Raw genomic sequence first — 24,673 nt, 5'->3', positions numbered from 1 at the left:
ATCTTATTCCAACATTCCAAGATGCCACAAATGAGAAGGCTAAAATTTTCACAGTCTGGGTTGGCTTCATCTCTGCTGAACTCCATTTGAAGTTTAACGTTATGTAGCTATGAAGTATACAACTGAATATAACTACTGATTGTCGGTAAGAAGGAAAAGGTACAACAAAGTCTGCATCACCACTCTTTCATCTGTGGGCATAGCAACAGCACTTTAAACACTCACTGTGTTATGACCTTTTGCTCTTCTTCCATATGTATATTCCAAAGCTAAAGTTGGTTTTGGTGGCTCATCCCTATACAACAAAGACAGACGTTTACTGCCATTGTGCATGGTATTAGTTTCTTATGCTATTACCCTATCCAATTCATTTTTTTTCCTTCTTCTTAAAAACGTTAATCTATTAGTAAAGAAGTTATCTTGTATAATAGCAATTGAGGTAAAATGATAAAAATCTTACATATAAGATAAATATGCCTTCAAAAACCATTACAGTGAATTTTTGTGGCAGCTGCAGAGGGGAATAATGGCACCTGCAGGTAACAGGGCTGCAGAGTTGATGGCTGTGGTGGGGTACAGTCTCTCTGTGTCTAGGCCACATGGGAAACTCTGATATCAGTTTTATGCTCAGTCTTGCTATAGATAACTGGGGACCAAATGGTTATCAATTTAATGGGGACATCACTGGAAGATTTTAATGCAGCTTTCTGATTTGCAAACAAATCACAACCACAAGTCCTAGAAATCAAATGATTTCATTAAAATGATTTGATGAATTGTTTACACTATGGCTTATCTTGCTTAGTGAGCAGTTTTATGATATATATCTATATATTTGATTTGGAAAACAAAATGTATTTTTTATTTGTGATTGATATAATTATGCACTGAATATATTCCTATGTATATTTTTAAATACATATATAGAATAATGTTTAGTTATATTTCCTGAAAGATAGAATGTTTTCTTTTGTAAAGGAAAAGGCTACTCTTAACATAAAATTTATAAAATCTGATTTATAATCTAGAATTTGCAGAAATATCCTTTTCTAAATAGATTCTCAAAGAACTGAATAATTTTCAGTTCAATGCAGTATCTTGTAGAAGATCAGCCTCCTAAGCTGATGTTGTATTAGATGACTTGTTTGTAATGGGAAACACATCTAAATGTGGCCTAAACATTCATGGTGACAGAACTCTTTAGGCCACATAAAGATTCCTGGAGACGCAAAGATGATGCAGGTCACTGTGGATGGCTCTTCTTTCTAAGAAACAATTTTGTTGGTTAAAGAAATTACATAAAGTCAGGATTCCATTGTTTATATTCTTTAATAATATTTTCTAAATGAAGGATGTTTCTTGAATATGACCTTAAAACCAAATTCCATCTCTTCTAATGTTTTTGGAGGAGATATTTAAGAAATATGAATTACAATGAAGGCCACAGAGAAATACCTTCCAAAATTGGCTGAAGGTTTTCCTTACCAACTTCCTAAAATATAAACCAATCCTAATAGTGAATCTTCATATGAAGATGGCATGCTTCTATGGTATAGAAGGTCTGAAGTATTATAAAACAAAGGGTTTAATTTACATATTGTACAGCACAATGTTGGAGGAGCAACATTATGCTTCATCCATGAGCAATTTAAAGATTATAATTAATGTTCACTTAATCATAGACTATGTAGAATAAAAATAATAGCAGAGTAGCATAGCCAAAAAGGAGGTAAGTACTCTCACAGACTAGTTATGTACAGTAAATTTTCTCCTCCAAATAGGGAGATTCAGTATTAATCCTGCACAATTCTTTGGCTTGTTAGTTACAGTGTTAGAGGTGCTTTTAAAGGCTATAGTCAGCATCACTGAGAACTAAATATTTTGTGTGGGTCTCAAAATTGTTCTCTTTCAGAATCTAACTTGCCCTATACAACAAGAATAAGCCAAAGATGTAGACTAAACTTACCTGTCCAGACACCTTAGAATAATAGTAGTCTTTCCCTGGAAATTAAAAAAAAAAAGAATACTATGTTAATGTAATCCATATGTAAAATGTTATTGTTCACAATTGTGGCCCAAAATAGCTTTTAACTTATTGAATGATAAATTACCTGGAAACTAGAAACTTTCAGAATTCTTCTTAAGTCTGATAAGTGGAAAAAGTTAACTGTCAACTTTCCATCACAGTGTAACTACACTGCTATTATTATAATTATAAAGTCTTGCCGATGACAAATACTAGCAAATCATACCTCACTTTAGAGGTCAACTTGGCAGCTGTCTCAAATTTTCTCTCTAATCATCAATGCTAATTACAGGTTAAGTTGATGCTTAATGTCTTCTAAAATGTTTTAATACCAGTTGTTGAAGTGGAAGTAAAGAAGAAAGATAAGATAAAAATAAAGGACAAGTTGCAAATGTGTTCAAAGTGAGCAATTCAGATATGGAGCTAGAGTATACTTTTACTTGTTTTAATTGTAGAGGCTGTACTTACTCCAACCTTCTTTCTTAGGAGTCAGAATTATAGGTTCCAGTCCTATCTCTGTTAATAACCATGATACTTAACCTCATATCTTAGCCAGGGCTAAGGAGTTTGAATCATTTTTTCTTAATAGAAAGCTTTTTTCTGAATGACTGAATGAGCTCTTTCAAGAAAAACAGATGAAAGAGGACCAGCAGGGAAAGCTCTGCTGGAGGAAACCTTTGGGCTCCAAGGAAAACAGTTTGGAAAACCCTCGACTGGGAAAAACATGGAACATTTTACTATACCTGTAGTCTTTACCAAAAAAAGAAGATAAATAAATTACTCCAGATTATATCTGGAATATGACTATAATGAATGACTTTTTGTAATAGGAAATAGTAAAAAATAATTGGACAGTACCAAAATTGCATATTGAAGCATGTTAACTGGCAGGTGTTGTATCACAGTGGAAAATTAGAAACAACCTAAATGTCTCAAGATAGGAGATTAGCTACATTAACTATGGCAGTCCATATAGTAGAATAATATGCAGCCAATGAGAATGCTGGCCTAGGAAGAAAGTTACTGACATGGTGAGACAGCCATAATAGAGCACTAAATGAAAAAAGGGCAGATTACAAAGCAGCCATGTTTATATAGCATGACCTGTTTGAAATTTTAAAAGTTTTTCCTGCTTCGTTGAGATATATATACATATGTAGAGGGAAAGAGAGTGAGTGAGTGAGAGAGAAACACTCACATCCAGACAAATTCCAAGGGACACCACTTTGTTAGTAGTGGTTGTTCCTAGGTGATGAATTTGCAGGTAATTTTTATTTTTAAGAAACCATGATTTTCTAATTTTCATACAATGAACACACATATGTATTTTTCAGTTTTAAATAAATGAGGACACAGTAACTAAAAATTAATATATTCTATGTATAAGAAAGTATGAAATCAGAATTATTGTATTCTAGAATTAGAAGGAATCATAGGTATTACCTAGGCAACTCCCTCAAATTTTCATGGTCTCTTAGTGCTGATTTAAATTATTTTTATTATAATTTCATGTTAAGTGTGTTACTACTTCATGGCAAGTCCAAATAAACAGAAACTTGGGAAGCAGATGTAGCTGAAGCAATTGAGCTCCTGCCTACCACATGGCAGGTCCCAGGTTCGGTGCCTGGTACCTCCTAAAGAAGATGAACAAGACAGTGAGCTGACACAACAGGCAGCAGTGGCAAGCTGACACAACAAGAGACATGAGGAAAACACAATGAGAGACCCAATAAAGCAGGGAGCAGAGGAGGCTCAGGCAATAAGGTGCCTCCCTCCCACATTGGAGGTCCTGGGTTCAGTTCCCAGTGCCTCCTGAAAAGAAGACGAGCATACAACAAGCAGACACAGAGGGGGTAGGGAGAAATAAATAAATAAAGCAAATCTTTACAAAAAAAAAAAACACAACAAAAAAACAGAAACTCAACTGTGGGCATTGAAATTACATTTTAGATGATCATTAAAATGATAGTCCAAATTTAAAATGAACTGTGGCCCTGACACAGTGTGACCTAGGGGCAACCGTGACAAAAATGGATCTAGTTAGAGCCCCATTAATCCTGGTCATTCCATTCTTTGTCCATCCTGTTCTGTTTGCTTTCTTATCCTTCCACCCTCTGGCCCCCAACCTGAGACACTGCCACATATATCATAAAAAAAACAAACATCACCCAATGGCCTTAGCCCCATTACTCCATTCACTCCCTGTTAAGAATTCAGGCAAATGTCCACAGAGACCACAGACAGCATACATACGGTTCTGTTATATCTCATATGTTACCCCTTAATGTCCTAAAGAAGACATTTTCTCATAGATTTTCATTTTAGTATATCTTTAAAAATATCTTGTGTTAATTTGCATCCATCTTTTTCTTGGGTGAGGACTGCCCAGGAATGGCCCTTTTGTGTCTTTGATGTTCTGTTCACAGCTTTTCTTGATAGGCTTAGTACAATCTTGGGAACAGGCTTGCTGTGTGCTAAAGGTCTGACAGTAGCTCTTAGCCTTGCCTATCTTAGGTAGTTATGCTGTGCATTTTTAATTGGTGTACCATGTTTGTCTCTGAAATCTGAAATTTGGAGTTTTTCTGAGAAATGGAGCAGTAACGCAGCATCAACTTATTAAAAGACATTTTAAGCCTTCTTTTTTTAAAGATGGCATATAAAAGATGTTCAATAAATATTTACCAAATGGATGAATAGAAGGTTGGGAGGCAGAAAGGTAGGTGGTTCTTTGGTAAAAGGTAATTACTATTCTGTATAAAGCACAAAATCAGATACATCTTAAAGAACTCTCAAAAATTCTATATATCTCAAAGGACTTTCCAAATCCCCAAGAACAAGACTGTTTTTAATTTATGTTAATCAAAATAAACAAACAAAAATAGCTTGTAAATGCCACACACCAATAGAAAGAAAAGGGGATAGTTTTGCAAACAGAAAATAAAACACAAAACAAAACAAAGCGAAACAAAAATCAACAGGATTGTCACAGCTATAAGGAAGTCATGAACAACCATTACAGAGTGTGATCGGGAGAGGATGGTAGCTGGGGCATTTTGCTTGTGAGCATTTGTATGTTGGATTCAATAGCAGTATTCTTACTATAACCCACTTTCAAGAACACGGAAGTAGCTTCTTTCTACAGAACATTTTTTGCAATAGGAATTTATTTGTACCATAAGACTAGTACTGGTTATTTACTTACTTATTTAAATCCGTGTATCAACCCAGAAGTAAGATAAAATGTAGGAAACTGTTCAAGAACTACCTATAACCAATGCAAAAAGCACTTTCCTCACAATAGTAAACTCATGAAATTAAAAGTTTATATACTATAGTTGAATTAAAAATTTAAAATACAGGGAAGCAGACGTAGCTCCCTATATAGAGGGATACAGTGTCCGTCTACCATATGGAGGGTCCAGGGCTCGATCCCCAGCCTCCTGACCCGTGTGATGAGCTGGCCCATGCAGTGCTGCTGTGCGCAAGGAGTGCTGTGCCACGCAGGGGTGTCCCTGTGTAGGGTTGCCCCAAGTGCAAGTAGTGTGCCCCGCAAGGAGAGCTGCCCCATGTGAAAAAAAGTGCAGCCCGCTCAGGAGCGGCGCTGTACACACAGAGAGCTGACATAGTAAGATGATGCAACAAAAAAGAGACGAAGTTTCCCAGTGCCACAGGATAATGCAAGCAGATGCAGAAGAACACACAGCAAATGGACACAGAGAGCAGACTGGGAGGGGGGAAGGGGAGAGAAATAAAAATAAATAAATCTTTAAAAAATAAATAAAAATATAAATGATTCCTATAATTTTAACTTAAAGAACTAAATTTAGATTTTTTTAAGTAGGCCATAGTGAGAAACTTGGAAAAAATAGAAATTAAGAACAAAAGAACCTAATGACAGATTTTACTATACGTATTTCTTTCTAGTTTTTGTCTTTGCATTTTTACATAGTTGAGATCATACTGTATAAAATTTGTGCCCTATATTTTTCAATGAATATTATATCGTTTTCCTTCATCACTAAAAAGTTATTTCATGAAAAAAAAGTTATTTTATGGTTATCTAATATTTCCCCCAATAAACATGATCATTATGTTTTATACAATAGCCCTTCGTGGTAGGTGTTTGGTTGTGCAGCCAGAGGCTGGGGGTACACAGCATGCTGGGCACCGACTACGCCTGTTGAAGCTACAGCCTTGCTGATGCAGAGTGTGCTTCCTAAAAGCCTCAGGGATGGCTACATGCTCATAAATGAGAGCATGAAGCACATAAATGAGAGTGTGAATAGTGAAAAATGAAATGAACTAGAAGATACATGATTTTCAGTATCTAGGATCTGGCAAGTCTCAGCCTTTTTTAGACAGTGTTGCCAGCAGTTCTGCCTCTCTGGAAGGAACTTTGTGGGTCAAGAAAAGCTGCCTGAAGACTGATGCATCTATTCCTACTGTGTGACCACTTTTAAAACATTTCTGTATCCTTGGTTAAATAGAACGGAAACTTACAGTGAGGGGGAGGAGTCTCTTCCTACCAATTAGTGGTCCAACGGAAATACCACCATTTTCCTGCCACATTTTCCACAACAAGACATATAACTTTGTCAAACATCTATGGCTCATTTCAATTATTCCTTAAATGAGATTTCTAAAAGCGAAGTTAACTGAATCTAAAATATGACTATTGTTAAGATATTGACTTACTGACTTACATTTTTAAATTGATCCTGGCTTTTATAATAAACTGAGGTAGAAGGCTTGAATTTCAAATTATGGAACCAAAAACCAAAGTAAAACTATTTTTAAAAATATTTGCTTATGGGAAACGGACTTGGCCCAGTGGTTAGGGCGTCCGTCTACCACATGGGAGGTCCGCGGTTCAAGCCCCGGGCCTCCTTGACCCGTGTGGAGCTGGCCCATGCGCAGTGCTGATGCGCGCAAGGAGTGCCGTGCTACACAGGGGTGTCCCCCGTGTAGGGGAACCCACGCGCAAGGAGTGCACCCATAAGGAGAGCCGCCCAGCGTGAAGGAGGGAGCAGCCTGCCGAGGACTGGCGCCGCCCACACTTCCCGTGCCACTGACGATAACAGAAGCGGACAAAGAAACAAGACGCAGCAAAAAGACACAGAAAAACAGACAACCAGGGGAGGGGAGGGGAATTAAATAAATAAAAATAAATCTTAAAAAAAAAAAAATTTGCTTATAATTTTTCCTGGATTAAATGATATTAGTGAGCACAAAATTAGTTCACCGACTTCACATTCAATGCCTCTATCACTGTAAATTTGAGCAAAATGTCTATAATTACTTTAAAAGCATTAAATGATAAAAACAGTAAAGGAAATTAAATTTCTTTCATATGTGAAATTCTTTCATCTGAATATTTTTCAATGAAATGTCTCAGTTGCAATGTACATACAATAATCAAAATTAATTCTTAGTTAACGTCTTCCCTATGGTACACAATACTTAAAGTCATCAGATAATATAATGTAGATACTATGTGAAATTAGCTCTCTGCAAATATGAAAGATATGCTATAGTTGTGCATAGGTCACACTCACAATTCTGGCCTACTTCTAATTTCTGTGGAGATAAAATATTAGATTCAGAAGGGTAAAAAGAGAGATTGAGAGAGGAAGAATCTTCTTATTTGTCTGGTTTTTGTTTATTATTATTACTGAAATAATGAAAATGCTCTAATAATGACTGAAGTGATGAATGTGCAACTATGTGATTATACCCAATACCACCGATTGTACACTTTGGATGAATTGTATGCGTCATTAATTTGTACCAATAAAATTTATTTGTTTTCTTAAAAAAATATATTAGAGTCAGTGATGGCAAATAGGTTTTATCTAAAATGCCAATACATTTCTGGAATGTTACAGATCAGATGTCGCCTTCAGGCTCAGCAAAAATGGATGCCAAGATCAATAAAATGTGATGGGACATGCATGCTGAGGACTTGCTATCCTTGGAGGCACCCTGGAAAGCATCTTCTGAGAACCAGATCTTATACCATGGAAAATTGGAAATGAAAAGATTTAGAGGTCAAGATGACTTCCTTCCTGCTTTTCTTCTATGAGAGCTTGAGGTCTGGTGAGAGAAAGTAAACTATGGAAAGTGAAAAGCTAGTCAATGACAACCTTTCTGGTCCAAGCCTTAAGAATACTGGAATGACTATCCCTTAATAAAAGAGGAAGCATATATCAAGGGGATCAGAAGACCACGCCTTGAGACTTGACAATCTAAATAAAAATGAGACAAGATTGTTCAGATAGATTAAGATGTCATGACTTATGCCCTTAAGAAAAAAATTTAAAAGACAATAATATAGAAGGGTCCAAGTAATTCATAGGAGAAAACAGCTGAGAAAAGGCCTATGAACAATATTTATAGCCAGATAGGCAGAACAAAATAAGTGCACTATTATCACACAGAAGTAAAATGACTTCATATATATTACCAAAACTTGATGACAGGGGATTTATGAGTATAATAAATCAATGTAAGGGAATAAACAAGCAACCAACATAGAAGGGGAGAGAATGCAGCACACTATGCTATGTGTATTTGTTTTTTTTAATTTTAGATCTAATATCTTTTATTATTACTTTTTATTTATTTCTCTCCCCATTCCCACCCGCAGTTGTCTGTTCTCTGTGCCCATTTGCTGTGTATTCTTCTGTGTCCAATTATATTCTTGTCAGCGGCACTGGGAATCTGTGTCTCTTTTTTTGTTGCATCATCTTGGCTGCATCAGCTCTTGTGTGTACGGTGCCACTCCTGGGCAGGCTTCACTTTTTTTGCGCTGGGCAGCTCTCCTTACGGGGCACACTCCTTGCGCGTGGGGCTCTCCTACACGGGGGACACCCCTGCATGGCACGGCACTCCTTGTGCGCATCAGCACTGCACGTGGCCAGCTCATCACACGGGTCAGGAGGCCCTGGGTTTGAACCCTGGACCTCCCATGTGGTAGGCGGACGCTCTATCTGTTGAGCCAAATTCGCTTCCCTGCTATGTGTATTTGTATGGAAACTTACAAACACACAGGTGGCGGCAGCATACAGTAACGCATGTGGATGAAAATAAGACTGTTGCCTAACCATATGGAATGGACTATACACATGAAATCTGATGAAAGACATCACAAGAGGAACAAATGTAAAGTAAAAAATAAAGGGGATATCAAATAATCAAAAAAGCACTTACATTACTTTGAATTGAACTTTTTGTCCTTACAAAGGAAATATTCCAGAGTCATACAGAAACTAAGGATCAGTTAGAGGTTAAGTGACTCGCTCAAGGTCATGTAGCTAGAAAAGAGCAGAGTATGTTTTCCGACTCCTCTTGTATGCTACTATATATACCATGCTCCTTCTGGCACAGACTTATCAAAACATTATCAGAATACCAAATGCACAATCCATAAAAAAAATTGATAAATTGGACTTCTATTAAAATTAAAACCTCCTGCTCTGTGAAAGACACTGTTAAAAGAATCGGAAGATAAGCCAAAGAATGGGACAAAATAGTTGCAAAACACTTACCTGGCAAAGGACTTGTATCCAAAATATACAAGAACTCTTAAAATTTAACAACAAGAAAACATACCCAATTAAAAAGTGGCCAAAAGATATGGACAGACACAGAGATATGGATGGCAAGTAAGCACATGAAAAGATGCTCAGACTTCATTGGTCTTCAGGGAAATGCAAACCAGAACAATGAAGGATTGTAGGAAATGAGAGTAGGAGGCTCCAGGAATCGTCCCTCCACCAAACTGTCAGGAATTGTCTGAATCAACTATTTAAAACTCTGGAGTCTAGTGAAGCACTGTGAAGTATCCAGGGAAAGCTGGAGGAATAGTCTGACAAATTACAGTAAATATCAGTGAATTTCAGCCTCCCTGCTTTGGTTATCATTTCCCATTTCCCAATCACATGGCAGGCAGCAGTGGGAACTGTGTTCCAGGCTCATAGCACAACTTTCTGGTATCAAAGGGTTATAAGGACGTAGTCCTCCATAAACCACGGGTGTGTGATATAATCACAGATTACTGCTTTTGATTAGCTAATTCAGATCACTGGACGTCCAACTCTGAGGGCAGCCCTTATTCCAGCTCCCCTCAGGCAAAAATGGCAGGGAAACTTAAAGAGGCAATGTCTTCTTTTTTCTCCCTTTTCTTTTTCCCTTCCCTGTTTGAGAGCAAAAATTGTTTGAAAAGTCACAAATGGATACCTCTAGCCCTAAACAACAATACTAACAAACCAAGCAATCCCAAAGGTATGGGAGAACTAAATTTTAAGAAAAAGTAATGTATGACATATTCACAAAAAAGAGAATTTGCCAGAAACCATCCCTGAGAAAGCTCATACAATTTAACTATTAGTCAAAGACCTTAAATCAACTATCTTAACTATGCTCAATGAGCTATAGGAATCCATATGCAAGGAACTTACAAAGAACTATTGAAAATTAGGAAAACATCTGAGGAAATTAAAGAGATAGAAACTGTACAAAGGAACCAAATAGAAATTTTTGAGCTAACAAGTACAGTCATTGAAATTTAAAACTTACTAGATGGATTCAATGGCAGATTTGAACAGGCTGGAGAAAGGATCAGCAAATTTGAAGACAAGTGAAGTTACTCAGTGCGAGAGGAAAAAGAGAAAATAATGAAGAAAAATAAACAGAGTCTGAGGGACCTGTGGGGCACTGTCAAGTGTACCCAACATATGCATGATTGGAGTCCCAGGAGATCAAGAGAGATAGAAAGGGGCAGAAAAAACTTTTGAAGAAGTAATGGTTGAAAACTTCCCAAATCTGATGAAAGACATGAACATATATAAACAGGAAACATATATAAACAGGAAACAAACTCCAAGCAGGATAGACTCTAACATATCTTCACCAAGATACATTACACTGAAATTGTCAAAATTCAAAGACAAAGGATTTTCAAAAGCTGCAGGATATAAGTGACTTGTCATATATAAGGGATCTCCAATAAAATTAACAACAGATTTCTCATCAGAAACTATGAAGACCAAAACACAGTGGGATGGCATATTTAATGTCCTTAAAGAAAAAAAAAAGTCAACTAAGAATTCTACATCCATTAAAATTATCTTTCAAAAATGAAGGAGAAATTAAGACATTTACAGATAATAGCTGAAAGAATTCATTACCAGAAGACCAGCTCTACAGGAAATGCTAAAGGGAGGCCTTCGGGCCAAAATAAAATAATACTAGAGGGAAGCAGATGTGGCTCAAGCGACTGGGCTCCCGTCTACCATATGCAGGGTCCCAGGTTTGGTTCCTGGGGTCTCTTGGTGAAAGTGAACTGGCCTGTGCAAACAGCTGGCCCACATGGAGAGCTGGCCTGCACAGAGAGCTGGCACAACAAGATGATACAACAAAAAAGAGATGGAGTGAGAGACACAACAAACCAGGGAACTAAGGTGGCTCAAGCGACTGAGTACCTCTCTCCCATGTTGGAAAGTCTTGGTATCAGTTCCTGGTGCTTCCCAAAGATGAGAAGAGAAGACAAGCAGACACAGAAGAACAAGCAATGAATGGACACAGAGAGCAGACAGCAAGCACAAGTGGCAGTGGGCGGGGTAGGGAATAAATAAATAAATCGTTAAGAAAAAAAGAATACTAGATAGTTTACTTATTCAATAAGAATAAATAAATAATATTGGTAAAGCTAATTTCATAGGTAAATATAAAACACTGTATTATTGGTTCAACTGCTGTGGAAGTTCGCTTGGCAGTTCATAAGAAAGTTCACTATAGATCTACCACATGATCCAGCAATACCACTATTAGGTATATACCCAGAAGAACTGGGGGCAGCTACATGAACAGACATCTGCACACTGATATTCACAGCGGCATTATTCACAACTGCCAAAAGATGGAACCAACCCAGATGTCAATCAATGATGAATGGATATACAAATTGTGGTATATACGATAGAGTAATACTCAGCTGTAAGAAGAAATGACGTTGTGAAGTATATGACAACATGGATGAACCTGGAGGAAATTATGTGGAGTAAAGCAAGCCAGACACAAAAGGACAAATATTGCTATTTTTTGCTACAATGAACTGAATATAATGAGTAAACTCATGGAGTTAATAGCTAGAATATAAGTCACTACAAAATAGAATGAGGTTAGAGAACAGGAAGCTGAAGTTTAATCTGTGAACAATTGGTAAAAAGGATGTTTAAAAAGTTTGGAAATGAAATGTTGAAAGCACATCAAAGTGTTTGTAATTACCAGTGCTAATATATGGGTAGGATAGTGGTTGGAAGGGAAAGTCTAAGGTTTTCCATATCACTAGAAGGAAAGCTAAACATTTAAACATGGACTGTATAGCATAGCAAACCCTTTTGTGAAAAATGAGTATGGTTAATAGTGTATACATAAGAATGTTTTTCTCTGAAACAGAAAAAATGTACAATAATGTTACAAGATATTAGTATCAGGCCCGATGTTCTCAAAGAGGGGAAGGTATCTCCTGAAAGTATGGGGGCCTCCTAATGGGGGAAGACAGACTAGTGTGTCAAGCCCTCAGCATTGATGCAAGTATCTATGACTCTTGTCCTTCAGTGAAGCTTGGTGGTCAATGTGGGTCCTGAGGGGAGGGGGAGAAAGAAATAGAATAGATAGAAGAGGCGGCAATTGGTGGGCAATGGAAGAGCTCTGCATGATCATGCAATGATGGATGCAGATGATGTTAAATTTCACCAAAAATTTATAAAAGTGTACCATCTAAAATGTAAACCATAATGTAAACGATTGACCAGGTCAGTAGCTGTGTTTCAATATTTGTATATCAGATGTAGCAAATGTAACATCCACATGTAAAAATATCACTGTTGGGGAAGGGGGAAAAGGAGGAGGATGTTGGGTATATGGGCATCCCCAATATTTAGTATGTGACTTTACTGTGACCTAAAACTTCTTTGAAGACATAATAAAAGAAAAAGAAAGAGGTAAGACACTGAGGAAGAAATGGAAGAGACTGCCTTGCCACTGCACATACAGGACAATACCTATTACAGTGATGAAAGGCAAAATGTGAAAGAAAAATATTTTAATAAGCTTTTTCATTTTTTAGTACCCCAATTTTTTTTTACTTTAATAAGTTTTTCTAAGTTATTATGTATTTTATTTCTAATGTTTAAACTTATCATTATGATTGCATTTTCCTATTAATTGAATTTGACAATATATTAGGCTTCATTTTTGAAGAAGTTTTGGATCACAGAGGAGCTCAACTATGGCAGAGGAGGAGCACTGATGTGGTGTCATTGATGGGGGATGCATGGTAGGGAGTTTGTCTGGGCATACATATAGGGTATATAGATATGTTCAGATGTTCGTTGGGTATTGACATAGTGGTAGAGATTCGCACGACAACTGAGGGAGTGCTGGGTTCCCACCCTGAGGAGCTCTGCCGCATTCCCCAACAGAACACCAACAATCCTTCAAGTGCAAGGGCAATGACCAGTGAGAAAGGATGGTCCAGTAGTGGGCCCTTGACACTGATGACTATGCTTTTGAGCCTACTGAGCTTGGGATTTCAACGTGGCCTAGTGTTTCAGGGTGCCTAAGAGTTACCTCCTGAGAGCTTCCATGTTGCTCAAATGTGGCTACTCTCTAAGCCAAACTCAGCATGTAATTGAATTACCTTCCTCCCAGCATCGGACATGACTCCCAGGGATGAGCCTCCCTGGAGTCAATGGATTACTATCAAGCACTGGCTGGTGATGTACTAGAAAAATACCTTAGATAAAAGGGGGAAATGGTAAAGATAAAGAGTTTATATGGCTAAGAGACTTCAAAATGAGTTGAGAGGTCATCAGAGGGGTCATGCTTATGCATGTCTCAGCAGGATCTCAGAGACAGTCAAAGTAGATACAGCCCCAGGTAAAGGAACTCCTGAGGGCTAGAGACACCCAGAACATACAGTCATGGCAGATGGCTCTGGAGTTTGGTGCCTTGCCAGTGGGCCCTACTTTGGAATTTGAGCTCCTGAGTGTGAGGGAATTGAATTTGGATGTGGCTTCTCTAAACATGCCTCTTCTATCCCTTTTATTGAACCTGCGGTTGGCTCTGGGGTTGGCATATGCCCAGGAGACTTGAATCTCTGGGTTGTCCATGTACCAGCTTGGGCCCTAAGCTTCAGTGGTGTTGCAGCACCTACTCTTCAGTTTGATGGACTTGCCCAGGTCAGCTGACAGGGAGGTGAGGATGGACAGCCACCACACCAAGGAACCGAGAGTGTCTACAGCTGCAGGCACAAGAGTCCCATCCACCACCCATGCAGGGTCAAAGCCCCCTCTCAATTGAGAGGTGAAGTGGGCAACGCAATCCCAAGGCCCTAAGGATGAAGGAATAAAATACGGATTAGAGTGGACCTACTGGTATTCTACTGTAGAATTATTGTGACTCTAGTAATGGAAGAAATTATCATTGATGTAGAAATGCCTGTCCTAGTGGAGATGCCTATCCTCGTGACAATGGGAGCTGTTGAATACAGGAGAAGGAAAAGGGGGTGTGATATGGGGGCATTTTTGAGACTTGGTGTTGTCCTGAATGATAATTCAGGGACAGATGCAGGACATTATGACCTGTATGACCTGCTGAATGGACTGGGAGAGAATGTAAACTACTATGTAGACTATGGTCCATGCTGTGTAGCAGTGCTCCAAGGTGTATTCATCAAGTGCAATGAATGTGCCACACTGGTGAGGGAGGTTGTTGATGTGGGAAGGATGGGGGTGTGGGGAGGACAGTGTATGGGAACCTCTCATATCTTTAATGCAACGTTTTGTGTGATCTATGTATATTTTTAAAAATAAATAAAAAATATATTATTATTTTTAAAAAAGACGTTAGTATCAGGATGATACTTGGGCCAAAAAAAGACCAAAGCAAAGTATGGATGGTAGGGTATAGTAATATATTAGTGGTTAAAAAAAAAAAAGGTAATATGCTAAGTGGAAGAAACTAGAAAAAAAAGTACTACATATTGTTTGACTCTATCTATATACAAAATCTAAATACAAATAATTATAGAAACAGAAATAAATTAGCAGAGATTAGCAGTTATATATGGCATTTCTTCCAGAAATGGAAAAGCTGATCCTCAAATTCATTTGGAATTCCAAAGGGCCCAAAGAGCCAAAACAATTTTGAAAAAGAACAACAAAGTTGGAGAACTCACACTTTCTGATTTCAAAACTTACTCCAAAACTACAGTAATTAAAACAGTGTAGTACTGGCATAAGGATAGCTATATAGAGACCAAAGGAATAGAAGTGAGTGCCCAGAGATAAATCCACACATCTATGGCCAGTTGATTTTCAATAAGGGTGCCAAGTCCATTCAATGGGGGAAATTTGCCTTCAACAAATGGTACCTTTTGCAATTGGAAAATCACATGCAAAATAATGAATGTGGCTCCTTATCTCTTGCTATATACAGAAATTAATTCAAAACAGATCAACAACTGAAACTTAAAAATCAGAACCATAAATGTCTTAGAAGAAAGTATAGGGAAGCATCTTTGGGATATTATATTAGGCAATGGATTTTTAGATTTTTCACCTAAACATAAGCAGTAAAAATTTTGTGTATCAAAGGACATTATCAAGAAAGTGAAAAGACAACCTATAGAATGGGAGAAAATATTTGGAAATCAAATTCAAATAAGGGTTTAATATTCAGAATATATAAAGAACTTCTACAACTCAACAACAAAAAGACAATTTTTAAAAAATGTTCCAAGGATTAGAATAGACATTTCTCCAAAGAAAATATTCAAATGACTATTAAGTGTATGAAAAGATGTTCAACATGATTAGCCATTAGAGAAATGCAAATTAAAATGACAATGAGATACCACTTCACAAGCACTAAAAGGGCTATTATTTTAAACTAAAAATAAGTGTTGGTGAGAATGCAGAGAAATGGAATCCCTCATACATTGTTGATGGGAATGTAAAATGGTGCAGCCACTGTGGAAGACAGTTTGGTGACTTCCTCAGAAAGTTAAAGAGAATTACCATATGATCTGGCCATTCCATTCTGAGGCATATATCCATATTGCTAAGTGAAAAAAAGCTAGTCTGAAGAGGCTACATACTGTATGATTCCAAATATATGACATTTTGGAAAGGGCAAAACTATGGCAATGGAAAAAAAGATCAATAGTTGCCAGGAGTTGGGGGAGGGGGAGGGACCTGGTTAGACAAAGCACAGGGGGATTTATGAGGGCAGTAAAATTATTCTGTATGATACTGTAACTGTGGATACATGACACCGCATTTGTCGTGCTTTACAACACAAAAATCATTTAGTAGGTTGGAATACAGAATGTGATAAAACACTGTCAGAATGGTGAAAAGAATCAATGATAGTTTCAAAAAAGTAAGAGTAACATAAAGGTTTTAAAAATTATGTTTGTTTCTATTGATGAGGGTAGATGATACAATGTAAACATATTGCAAAGAGAAAGCAAAACTGCCTGACTACTGATACGGGGAATCGTATTTTAAAAATAAAGGAATAACCTTTAATGAGAGCACCCCTAGGGGTAAGGAAGCAGAGACAAAAGAGATGGATTAGGTGACAGAATGTAATACTGAATGCTAAGACCGCTTACATATTTCCCAATCCACTTCCCGGCATCTTTCTCTGGGAAAATGGATGGAACCAGAGTCAAAGACCTCTGGCTACTAATATTTTTTGAGTCCCAACAAAAAAGTCGGCTTCTGATTATCCCACAGTGAAGCCCATCAATTGAAATGTTCCTCACTGCAGCTCTACCTCTTCACAATACATTTAGGCAGCTTTTTAGTGCCTCCCTCTCAACAGCTAATGAACAGTAAAGGATAACATTTGAGGAATGCCTCTAATATACACAACTGAGAGCAAAAGAAATAAAAAGGAAAAAGGAACTTACAAGTAAAAAGGAACAGAACAAAAACCCCCTCCAAACCTATAAATGTTATCCTCAGAGTATGAAGAAAAAAACCAGAACAGAAGATCATAGAAGAGAAAATTCTTTTGGAAATAAAAAAGATTAACAGACTAAAGGAAAAATTCAATAAAAATTTTTTGAAAGATAAAATTAAAGAAAAATCTCTAAGAAAAATATTAAAAGACAAAGAGGAATTACGAAAGAAGAATAGATTAATTCCGGGCATCTAATATCCAACTAACAGGAGTTCCAGAAGTGAGGAAACTGTCAAAGAAATAGTACAGAACATTTCCTAGAACTGAGTGCTCCATATAATGAATGAAATTTTTTTTTTTTTAATCTGAATTTCAGAATAATCTGAAGGCACATTATTCTGAAATTTTAGAATACTGGAATTAAAGAGAAAATTCTGGGAAGCAGATGTGGCTCAAGCAGTTGGGCACTGGCCTACCATATGGGAGGTCCTGGATTCGGTTCCTGATGCCTCCTAAAGAAGACAAGCAAGACAGTGAACTGATGCAACAAGATGATGCAACAAATAGACACAACAAGGAAACACGATGAGAGACACAATAAATGCGTGTGAAAAGACACAGAGAAGAGACAGCGAGAACAAAGAACGGGGGGGGGAATAAGTAAATAAAAATAAAATAAATCTTTAAAAAAAAAGAAGAGAGAAAATTCTAAAAGTTTCCAGAGAGGGGGAAAAAATAAGTCCTAGGAAGGTTTAAGAATCAAATGGGATTGGCTTTCTCAAAAATAATAAAAGCTAGAAGACATATAGCAGTGTTCTCAAAAGCCTTATGGATAATTTCCAACCTAGAATTCTATATTCAGACCAACTTTCAATCTAACATGAGGATAAATAAAAACATTTTCAGGTATCTCATAAACTTAACTTCCCAGGCACACTCTCCCACGAAACTACAAGAGAATGTGTTTCACCAAGATGAGGGAGTACCACAAGAAAAAGGAAGACAAAGGCTTGAGGAAACTGAAGTTCCAAAACAAGAGAGAGGCAAATGGAATTCCCAAGAAGCTGGGTGACATGGCCCACTGGATGGAACGTGGGAGAGTGTGGGCTATGGTGTGGACCACAGGCCATGGGGTGCAGCGATGCCCAGAGATGTACTCACCAGATGCAATGGATGTGTCATGATGATGGGGGAGAGTGTTACTGTGGGGGAAGTGGTGCGGTGGGGGCGGTGGGGGTGAATGGGGACCTCATATTTTTTTAATGTAATATTTTTTTTTAAAAAATGAATAAATAAAATAAAATGAAAAAAAAAAAAAAAAAAGAAGCTGGGTGAGAGAAGTCCCAGGACAATAGTTATGCTGCAGTTCCTGAGAACAACCAATACAGAATGGCACAGAGGGTAACTAGATGGAGGTCTCTAGAAGGGGAAGAAAAGTAACTTTCAGATGATTGGATACAATTGACCACATGAAAAATTATTTTGAAGGTAGTTGGGGGTTATGGGAAGAATTAGCAGTAGGTTCCTGGGGAGCCAGCTTTTAGGAAAGCCCCCTAATGACCCCCAACCCCCAGTATTCACCCCTTCTATGGTCCCTGCCCCACTGTGCCTGAGTTGTGTCTTTGGTACCAACAGCTTATGGCAGAAGTGATGGCATATCGCTTTCAACATTAGGTTATAAAAGACCATGGCTTCTGTCTTGGGTATCCACTTTGTCTCGGATTTCTTGCTCTGAGGGAGGCCACCTGCCATGTTGTGAGCAGCCGAATAAAAGGCCCCTGTGGTAAGCAACAGCCAGGACCTGAGGCCTGCCAACAGCCACGTGAGTGAGCCTGGACACAGATTCTCTAGTTCCATCCAGGCAGGAGATCGCCGGTGCCAGCTGACATCTTGACAGTAACCTCATGAGAGATGCAGAGCCACATCCCCACCCTCACTCCAGCTAACCCACTCCAGATTCCTGAGCCTCAGAAGCTGTGTGAGATAACAAATATTTGTTGTTTTAAGCTGCTAGGTTTGGGGGTAATTTGTAATGTATAAATAGATAACCAATGCATATAAAAACTAAGCAAATAAAAGACAATGCAGTTTTAAAGTTATTAAAGAAAGGAAAAGTAATCACAGGTTTCCACTTGGCTCAGCATCAAACACATTTTAGATATTTATAATAAATTAACATTGAATATTGATTTAGCCACCAAAACTATAAAAAGTATGTTGCAGGTTGGAGCTAGAGTAGGAATTTGGGAGAAAGGTAAGAGAACTAAGTACTCTCCTACCATTATCAGAAATTCAACAGATTATATCGAACATTGAAAGTCTGAAAATAGCACATAAGCATGTTATTCAAAAATACCAAAGTAAATTATAGAAGAAACAATAAAAGAGTTGTGCTTTTAAGGAGAGATCCTGAATAACATGGACAGATTTGTGGTTTTACTTCACACACCTTTAGATAATCTGAGTTTTAAAATCACATGAATTAAAAGTACATGAATTACTTTAATAAAAGTAAATAAAAAATAAATATAAAGGGAAACGGATTTGACTCAACTGATAGAGCATCCGTCTACCACATAGGAGATCCAGGGTTCAAACCCAGGGCCTCCTGACCCATGTGGTGAGCTGGCCCACGCACAGCGCTGATGCGCGCAAGGAGTGCCGTGCCACGCAGGGGTGTCCCTCGCGTAGGGAGCCCCACGCACAAGGAGTGAGTGCGCCTTACAAGGAGAGCCGCACCATGCAAAAAAAAATAAAAGCACAGCCTGCCTAGGAGTGGCGATGCACACACAGAGAGCTGACACAGCAAGATGATGCAACAAAAAGAGACACGATGACAGGTGCCACTGACAAGAATGCAAGTAGACACAGAAGAACACACAGTGAATGGACACAGAGAGCAGACAATGGTGGGGAAGGGAAAAGAAATAAATAAAAAATAAATCTTTAAAAATAAATAAATAAAGATAAAGACAGACCCTAGCTAATAAGATTATGGCTAAAACAACAGCATAAATGAAGACGACTTGTGGATCTCAAGCTCAACTTTAGTCAACAGGATTATACAGTTATTAAAAAACTTTTAAACAATTAACAGGAGAACAGCACCTGGAAAAAGAGAAGCTGGCAGACCTGATCTAAACACCTTAAAAATTAGGTTCCATTCTGAGAATCATACATTAGAATAATTCTAGTTGAGAGTTTCTAAAAAAATCACGGGGAATGGATGTAGCTAAAGTGGTTGAACGTCTGCTTCCCATGTATGAGGTCTCAGGTTCAATCCCCAGGACCTCCTAAAAACAATCAAATGACAAAATCAACTCTCATTGTGGAGTGGCTGTAGCTCAGTAGTTGAGCACCTGCTTCCCATGTACAAGGTCCTGGGTTCAATCCTGCTACCTCCAAAAATAAAAAAATCATGACTGATATAGAATCCATGACACAGAAGGAGTGTATCTGAAAAAGCAGTGCTAAACTTGAAACAAAGACTCAGGGAGACCAAGTAGTTGCCACTAACTTTTTGAAGAACAACCAAAAAATATTTGAAGGTTTAACATAGAAGTGGAATTAGACTTTTCCCTATACTTTTAACAGTCAGAATTAGGACCAAAGGGTGGAGGTTACAGTGAAATAGACAGGTGTTTTCCAGTAACTAGGGACCAACAAAAATGAAACAGACTGTCTTGTGGAAGTGAATTCCCCACTGCTGAAAAATTCAAACCTGGACTATACAAGTGCTGTTGGGAAATATTGTAAAACAATGGTTCTTTACCTATAACAAGAGTGCTAGAACCCTGTGAGAATTTCCTAAAAGAATGCAACTATGCACAATAACACACAATTCTGCATACATTTCTAGAGAGTTCATTAACTACCCAAAAATGTCTGCACGGACCGCTGGGTAAGAATCCCCATGGTGGAAGACTAGAGTATTTCCGAGGTTCCATTGGTTTCTGTGACTCTAGTAAAGATAAATGAGAGTGAAAAGGATTATTTCCTCTATGGTTCATGTTTTTATTATTTATATACTTGGTTCAGTTGTACAAATGAACTATAAATAAGACCATCAAATTAGCACTTATGATACCATAGTGCAAACTGGGAAAAAAATGACTCCTCTGGGAAGTCAAATTAGAAGCACGTCCCCCACACCAGGGCACAATACCTGACAAGACCTAAGGCTCAGTGTCAGTCCCCATTCAACCCATCAGCAGGATGGGGTGCTCCTACAGGGCATGATCAGCTCCCACACTGGCAGGATGGAGATTGGCTATCGAATTAAAGAGTTGGAGTATCTAAATTTTTAGCAAAGTATTAAATCTTACCACTGCTTCTTAAATCATTACAGTAGATGTGGGTAAAAAGAGTTAAGAAGAGATGCATTACCCCATTTTTACTGCCAATGAAGAAAACAGATTTTTCTCCAATTTCCACTCCATCACCTTCACTTCCATTACTTCTCTTTTTTTCCACTTCAGCTTTTGCAATTTCCCAGAGAGTTTCACTAAGATGAGAGGCAGAAAAACAAGAAAGAAACAAAGTCTTTGAAATATTTATTTCAAACTCTTTTGAATATACTGTCAATTATTAATATAAACTAATGTTAATATAAACTTTCAAGCTTTTTCAAATATTTATTTTAAATTTTCTTTCAGTTAAATTTATTAAATAACTCCTCATTATTTTCTGGGGGACAACAGCCTGCTATAAAATCTCAAGATTAGTCATTTTGTGATGTTTTCTTTGTACACGTTCATTGAAGTATGCTGAAAATAAGCAAAGCCTTTATCACCAGGATGTAAGCCTATTCTACTTTGGAGCTTCCAGACATGAAAGTACAATGACTTTTGGAAATGTACAATTTGAAAACCACCCGCACTTAAGTCATTTAGGAAAATAGGGAACATGCAAAACCAGTGTACCAAATAATCTTTGTTCCCTGAAACATTTATTTTTGTTGCTTTTTAAATTACATCTTTGGCTCAAGATTATTATCATTATTATTTTCTACATAAAGTGGAAAGGAAAATAATCACCTAAAACCCCAAACATTTTCAAAATCATCCTTTCATCTCTTTTTTTTTTTTAAAGAATTGGTGTTTATTCTTCCTTTTTTTTTTTTTTTTAAAGATTTATTAATTTAAAACTCCCCCCCCCCCCCCCCCCCCCCCCGCCCCGGTGTCTGTTCTCTGTTCTCTGTGTCTTTGCTGCATCTTGTTTCTTTGTTTGCTTCTGTTGTTGTCAGCGGCATGGGAAGTGTGGGCGGCACCATTCCTGGGCAGGCTGCACTTTCTTTCACGCTGGGCGGCTCTCCTTACGGGTGCACTCCTTGCGCGTGGGTATCCCCTACGTGGGGGACACCCCTGCATGGGGTGGCATTCCTTGTGCGCATCAGCACTGCACATGGGCCAGTTCCACACGGGTCAAGGAGGCCCGGGGTTTGAACCGCGGACCTCCCATGTGGTAGACGGACGCCCTAACCACTGGGCCAAGTCCGTTTCCCCCTTTCATCTCTTTATGCACATACAGACACACATATAAAACTTTACACAAATAGGATTATACATTCATTTTTAAAAATTAAAGCCTGAGTAAAAAATGGTATAAAGAACTAAAACAAAATGAGAGACCTGACTGGTTCTAGTCTGAATGTACTACTTTCTAGGCATGTGCACTTGGGCAAATTACCTAACCTCTCTTGATCCTTCATCCATTTTATTAATTCAACAAATATTTATTGAGCATCTAATAAAGCGCTGTGCTAGTCCCCAGGCTCACCTTTGTTTCCTCACCTCTAAAATACCAATTAAAAAAAAAAAAGAAATACCAACTTTATAGGGTGATTGTGATTGTTAAAAGTGCGATAATTCACTTAGTCGAGGGCCTGGACTATAACATTACCTAAAAATTTTGGGGTGCCTATAATTACTACTACTCAAGAACCAAGAATGAAGAAAGGCGCTATAAAAGACCAAAACAGGTTTCCTGAAATATCTACCCTAAAATCCATGAGTTTATTTCACAGGTGAGACATCAAGCTCTCAGTCAGAGCCTGTCTGCTTGTCCCTCATTTACACACAATTTTTTCAGAACATGATTATCTACTTTCTGCTTTCCAAGCACCCAACAGAGAGAACAGAAGGCAGGCACGCCCCTTGTTGAAGTTTAAGATCATAACCATACCTGTAAAACTGCAACCAATTCTATTGTAATTTCTCACACCAAGGTTCACAAACTCAACAGAGAAAAACACCGTTGATCACACAGTGAGAAAAACATTTATCCTGCTTTGTGATAAATTTCCTGACTCCCCTCCAGCCGTCCTTATAAATTGTTCAGAGAAGGTTTAAGTATTATCTTGAGAACAGGTAGTGATGTTGACGTCATAAAATTAAAGAATTAAAATGTATTAACATTTCATCAAAATCCCTCCCTTCTTTTCTTTTTTCCCCTTCTTTTTTTCTTAAAGCGACCTTATACTTCCCACAATGTTTTCATTTTCGAGAACCCCCGCACCAGGAGTGGAGGTCTCTGGGGAAGAGGCTCTGGGGTAGGTCATCGCTACATCCCCTGGTCCTAGAATGGTCCCGGCCCGCAAAACAACTTTTACTTAGTAAGTGAGTGGATGGATTTGGTGATTTTCAAAGTCCTTCACTTTTCTAAACTAGGGAACAGATAATTGTTTACGGCAAAATCCACATGCTCTCGGACAGTACCTACAAGTCCTTGACCATCCAGACCCAGGCGCTAGCGGGGCAGACCCATAACCTCTTTCCGCAGCCCTGCGTGGACTCTCCCCACCTCCACCAAATACTCCTAGCGGCCTCTCCTTCCCTTCCCACCTCGAAAGCTGGGGTGGTAAAGAAAGAAGGCTCTCGAAGAGAGAGTAGGCCAGGTGCAGGCAGGGCTACCGCCGTACCTGGGCATAGTGGTTCGATCACGCCAGGACCGTGGGCTCCGTGAGGGGGCCAGCCAAGAACGTGGCAGACAGCAATTCCCGAGGTGGGCCCCGTGGCGCGGGCTTCCGTGTTGCCATGGGAACGACGTCGCATCTCAGCTTGCGCGCGAAAGAAGAGCATCATGGGAGATGTAGTTCTCTTCAAGTGTCGCTCTCAGCCTCAACCCCTACGAGACGAAAGGCCAAAGTGGTAAGTGGTTACAAACCTGGGTTCTAATAGATTGTTTCTGGGCTGGGAGTGTTCTTCTATTTACTGAGTGACGGCTACACGATAAGGGCCTTTTCTTTCGCTCAACTCTTTTTCTCTCCCTTTATAGGAATGATTTGGGAATAGAAGATGAGACGATCTCCTGTGCTGTTTTCTAATAATTTACTACAGGCAAAGAACATTCAGACCTTAAAACTAAAAACAAAGCATGCGATTTTAGTGTTTTCCAACTGACTGCTTGTTTAGTTGTTGCCGATTACATGCAATAACACATCCATTATTAATACGTTAATAAAGGAAGTGCATTTCCTATATACTTCATTTACTTTATGAATGTAGATTATTTGAGTTTGGGCTTTGTGATCTCTTTACAGCTCTCCAGAAATATCCAAATTAATAACAAAGATTGAGTTATTATTAACTACTAGGCCCTATGCCACACAGAATCAGGAATAAAGAGATAAGTAAGACAAGATACCTGTCCTAAAAAAGACATATATAATAA

The 24,673-nt window shown here is 38.3% G+C and overlaps 1 protein-coding gene across 1 annotated transcript in view; it reads right to left on the bottom strand.

The window, feature by feature from the left end:
* DYNC2LI1 (dynein cytoplasmic 2 light intermediate chain 1) overlaps window positions 1-24,064 on the bottom strand; it is a 53,576-nt gene extending 29,512 nt beyond the window's left edge. Inside the window, exons 1-4 of the mRNA XM_004447301.2 lie at window positions 23,922-24,064; window positions 21,389-21,506; window positions 1,967-2,001; window positions 226-295 (exon numbers count right to left, since the gene is read on the bottom strand). Of these exons, the coding sequence (XP_004447358.2) occupies window positions 226-295; window positions 1,967-2,001; window positions 21,389-21,506; window positions 23,922-23,929 (231 nt within the window). The 5' untranslated portion in view covers window positions 23,930-24,064. The remainder of the gene's footprint in view (window positions 1-225; window positions 296-1,966; window positions 2,002-21,388; window positions 21,507-23,921) is intronic.
* Window positions 24,065-24,673: the final 609 nt, after the last annotated feature.

Source organism: Dasypus novemcinctus, chromosome 17, assembly GCF_030445035.2.
Source record: "Dasypus novemcinctus isolate mDasNov1 chromosome 17, mDasNov1.1.hap2, whole genome shotgun sequence".
In the NCBI taxonomy this organism is placed as follows: Eukaryota; Metazoa; Chordata; class Mammalia; order Cingulata; family Dasypodidae; genus Dasypus; species Dasypus novemcinctus.
Note: the sequence above shows the minus strand (reverse complement) of the source record. Positions and strands in the feature narration are given on the sequence as shown.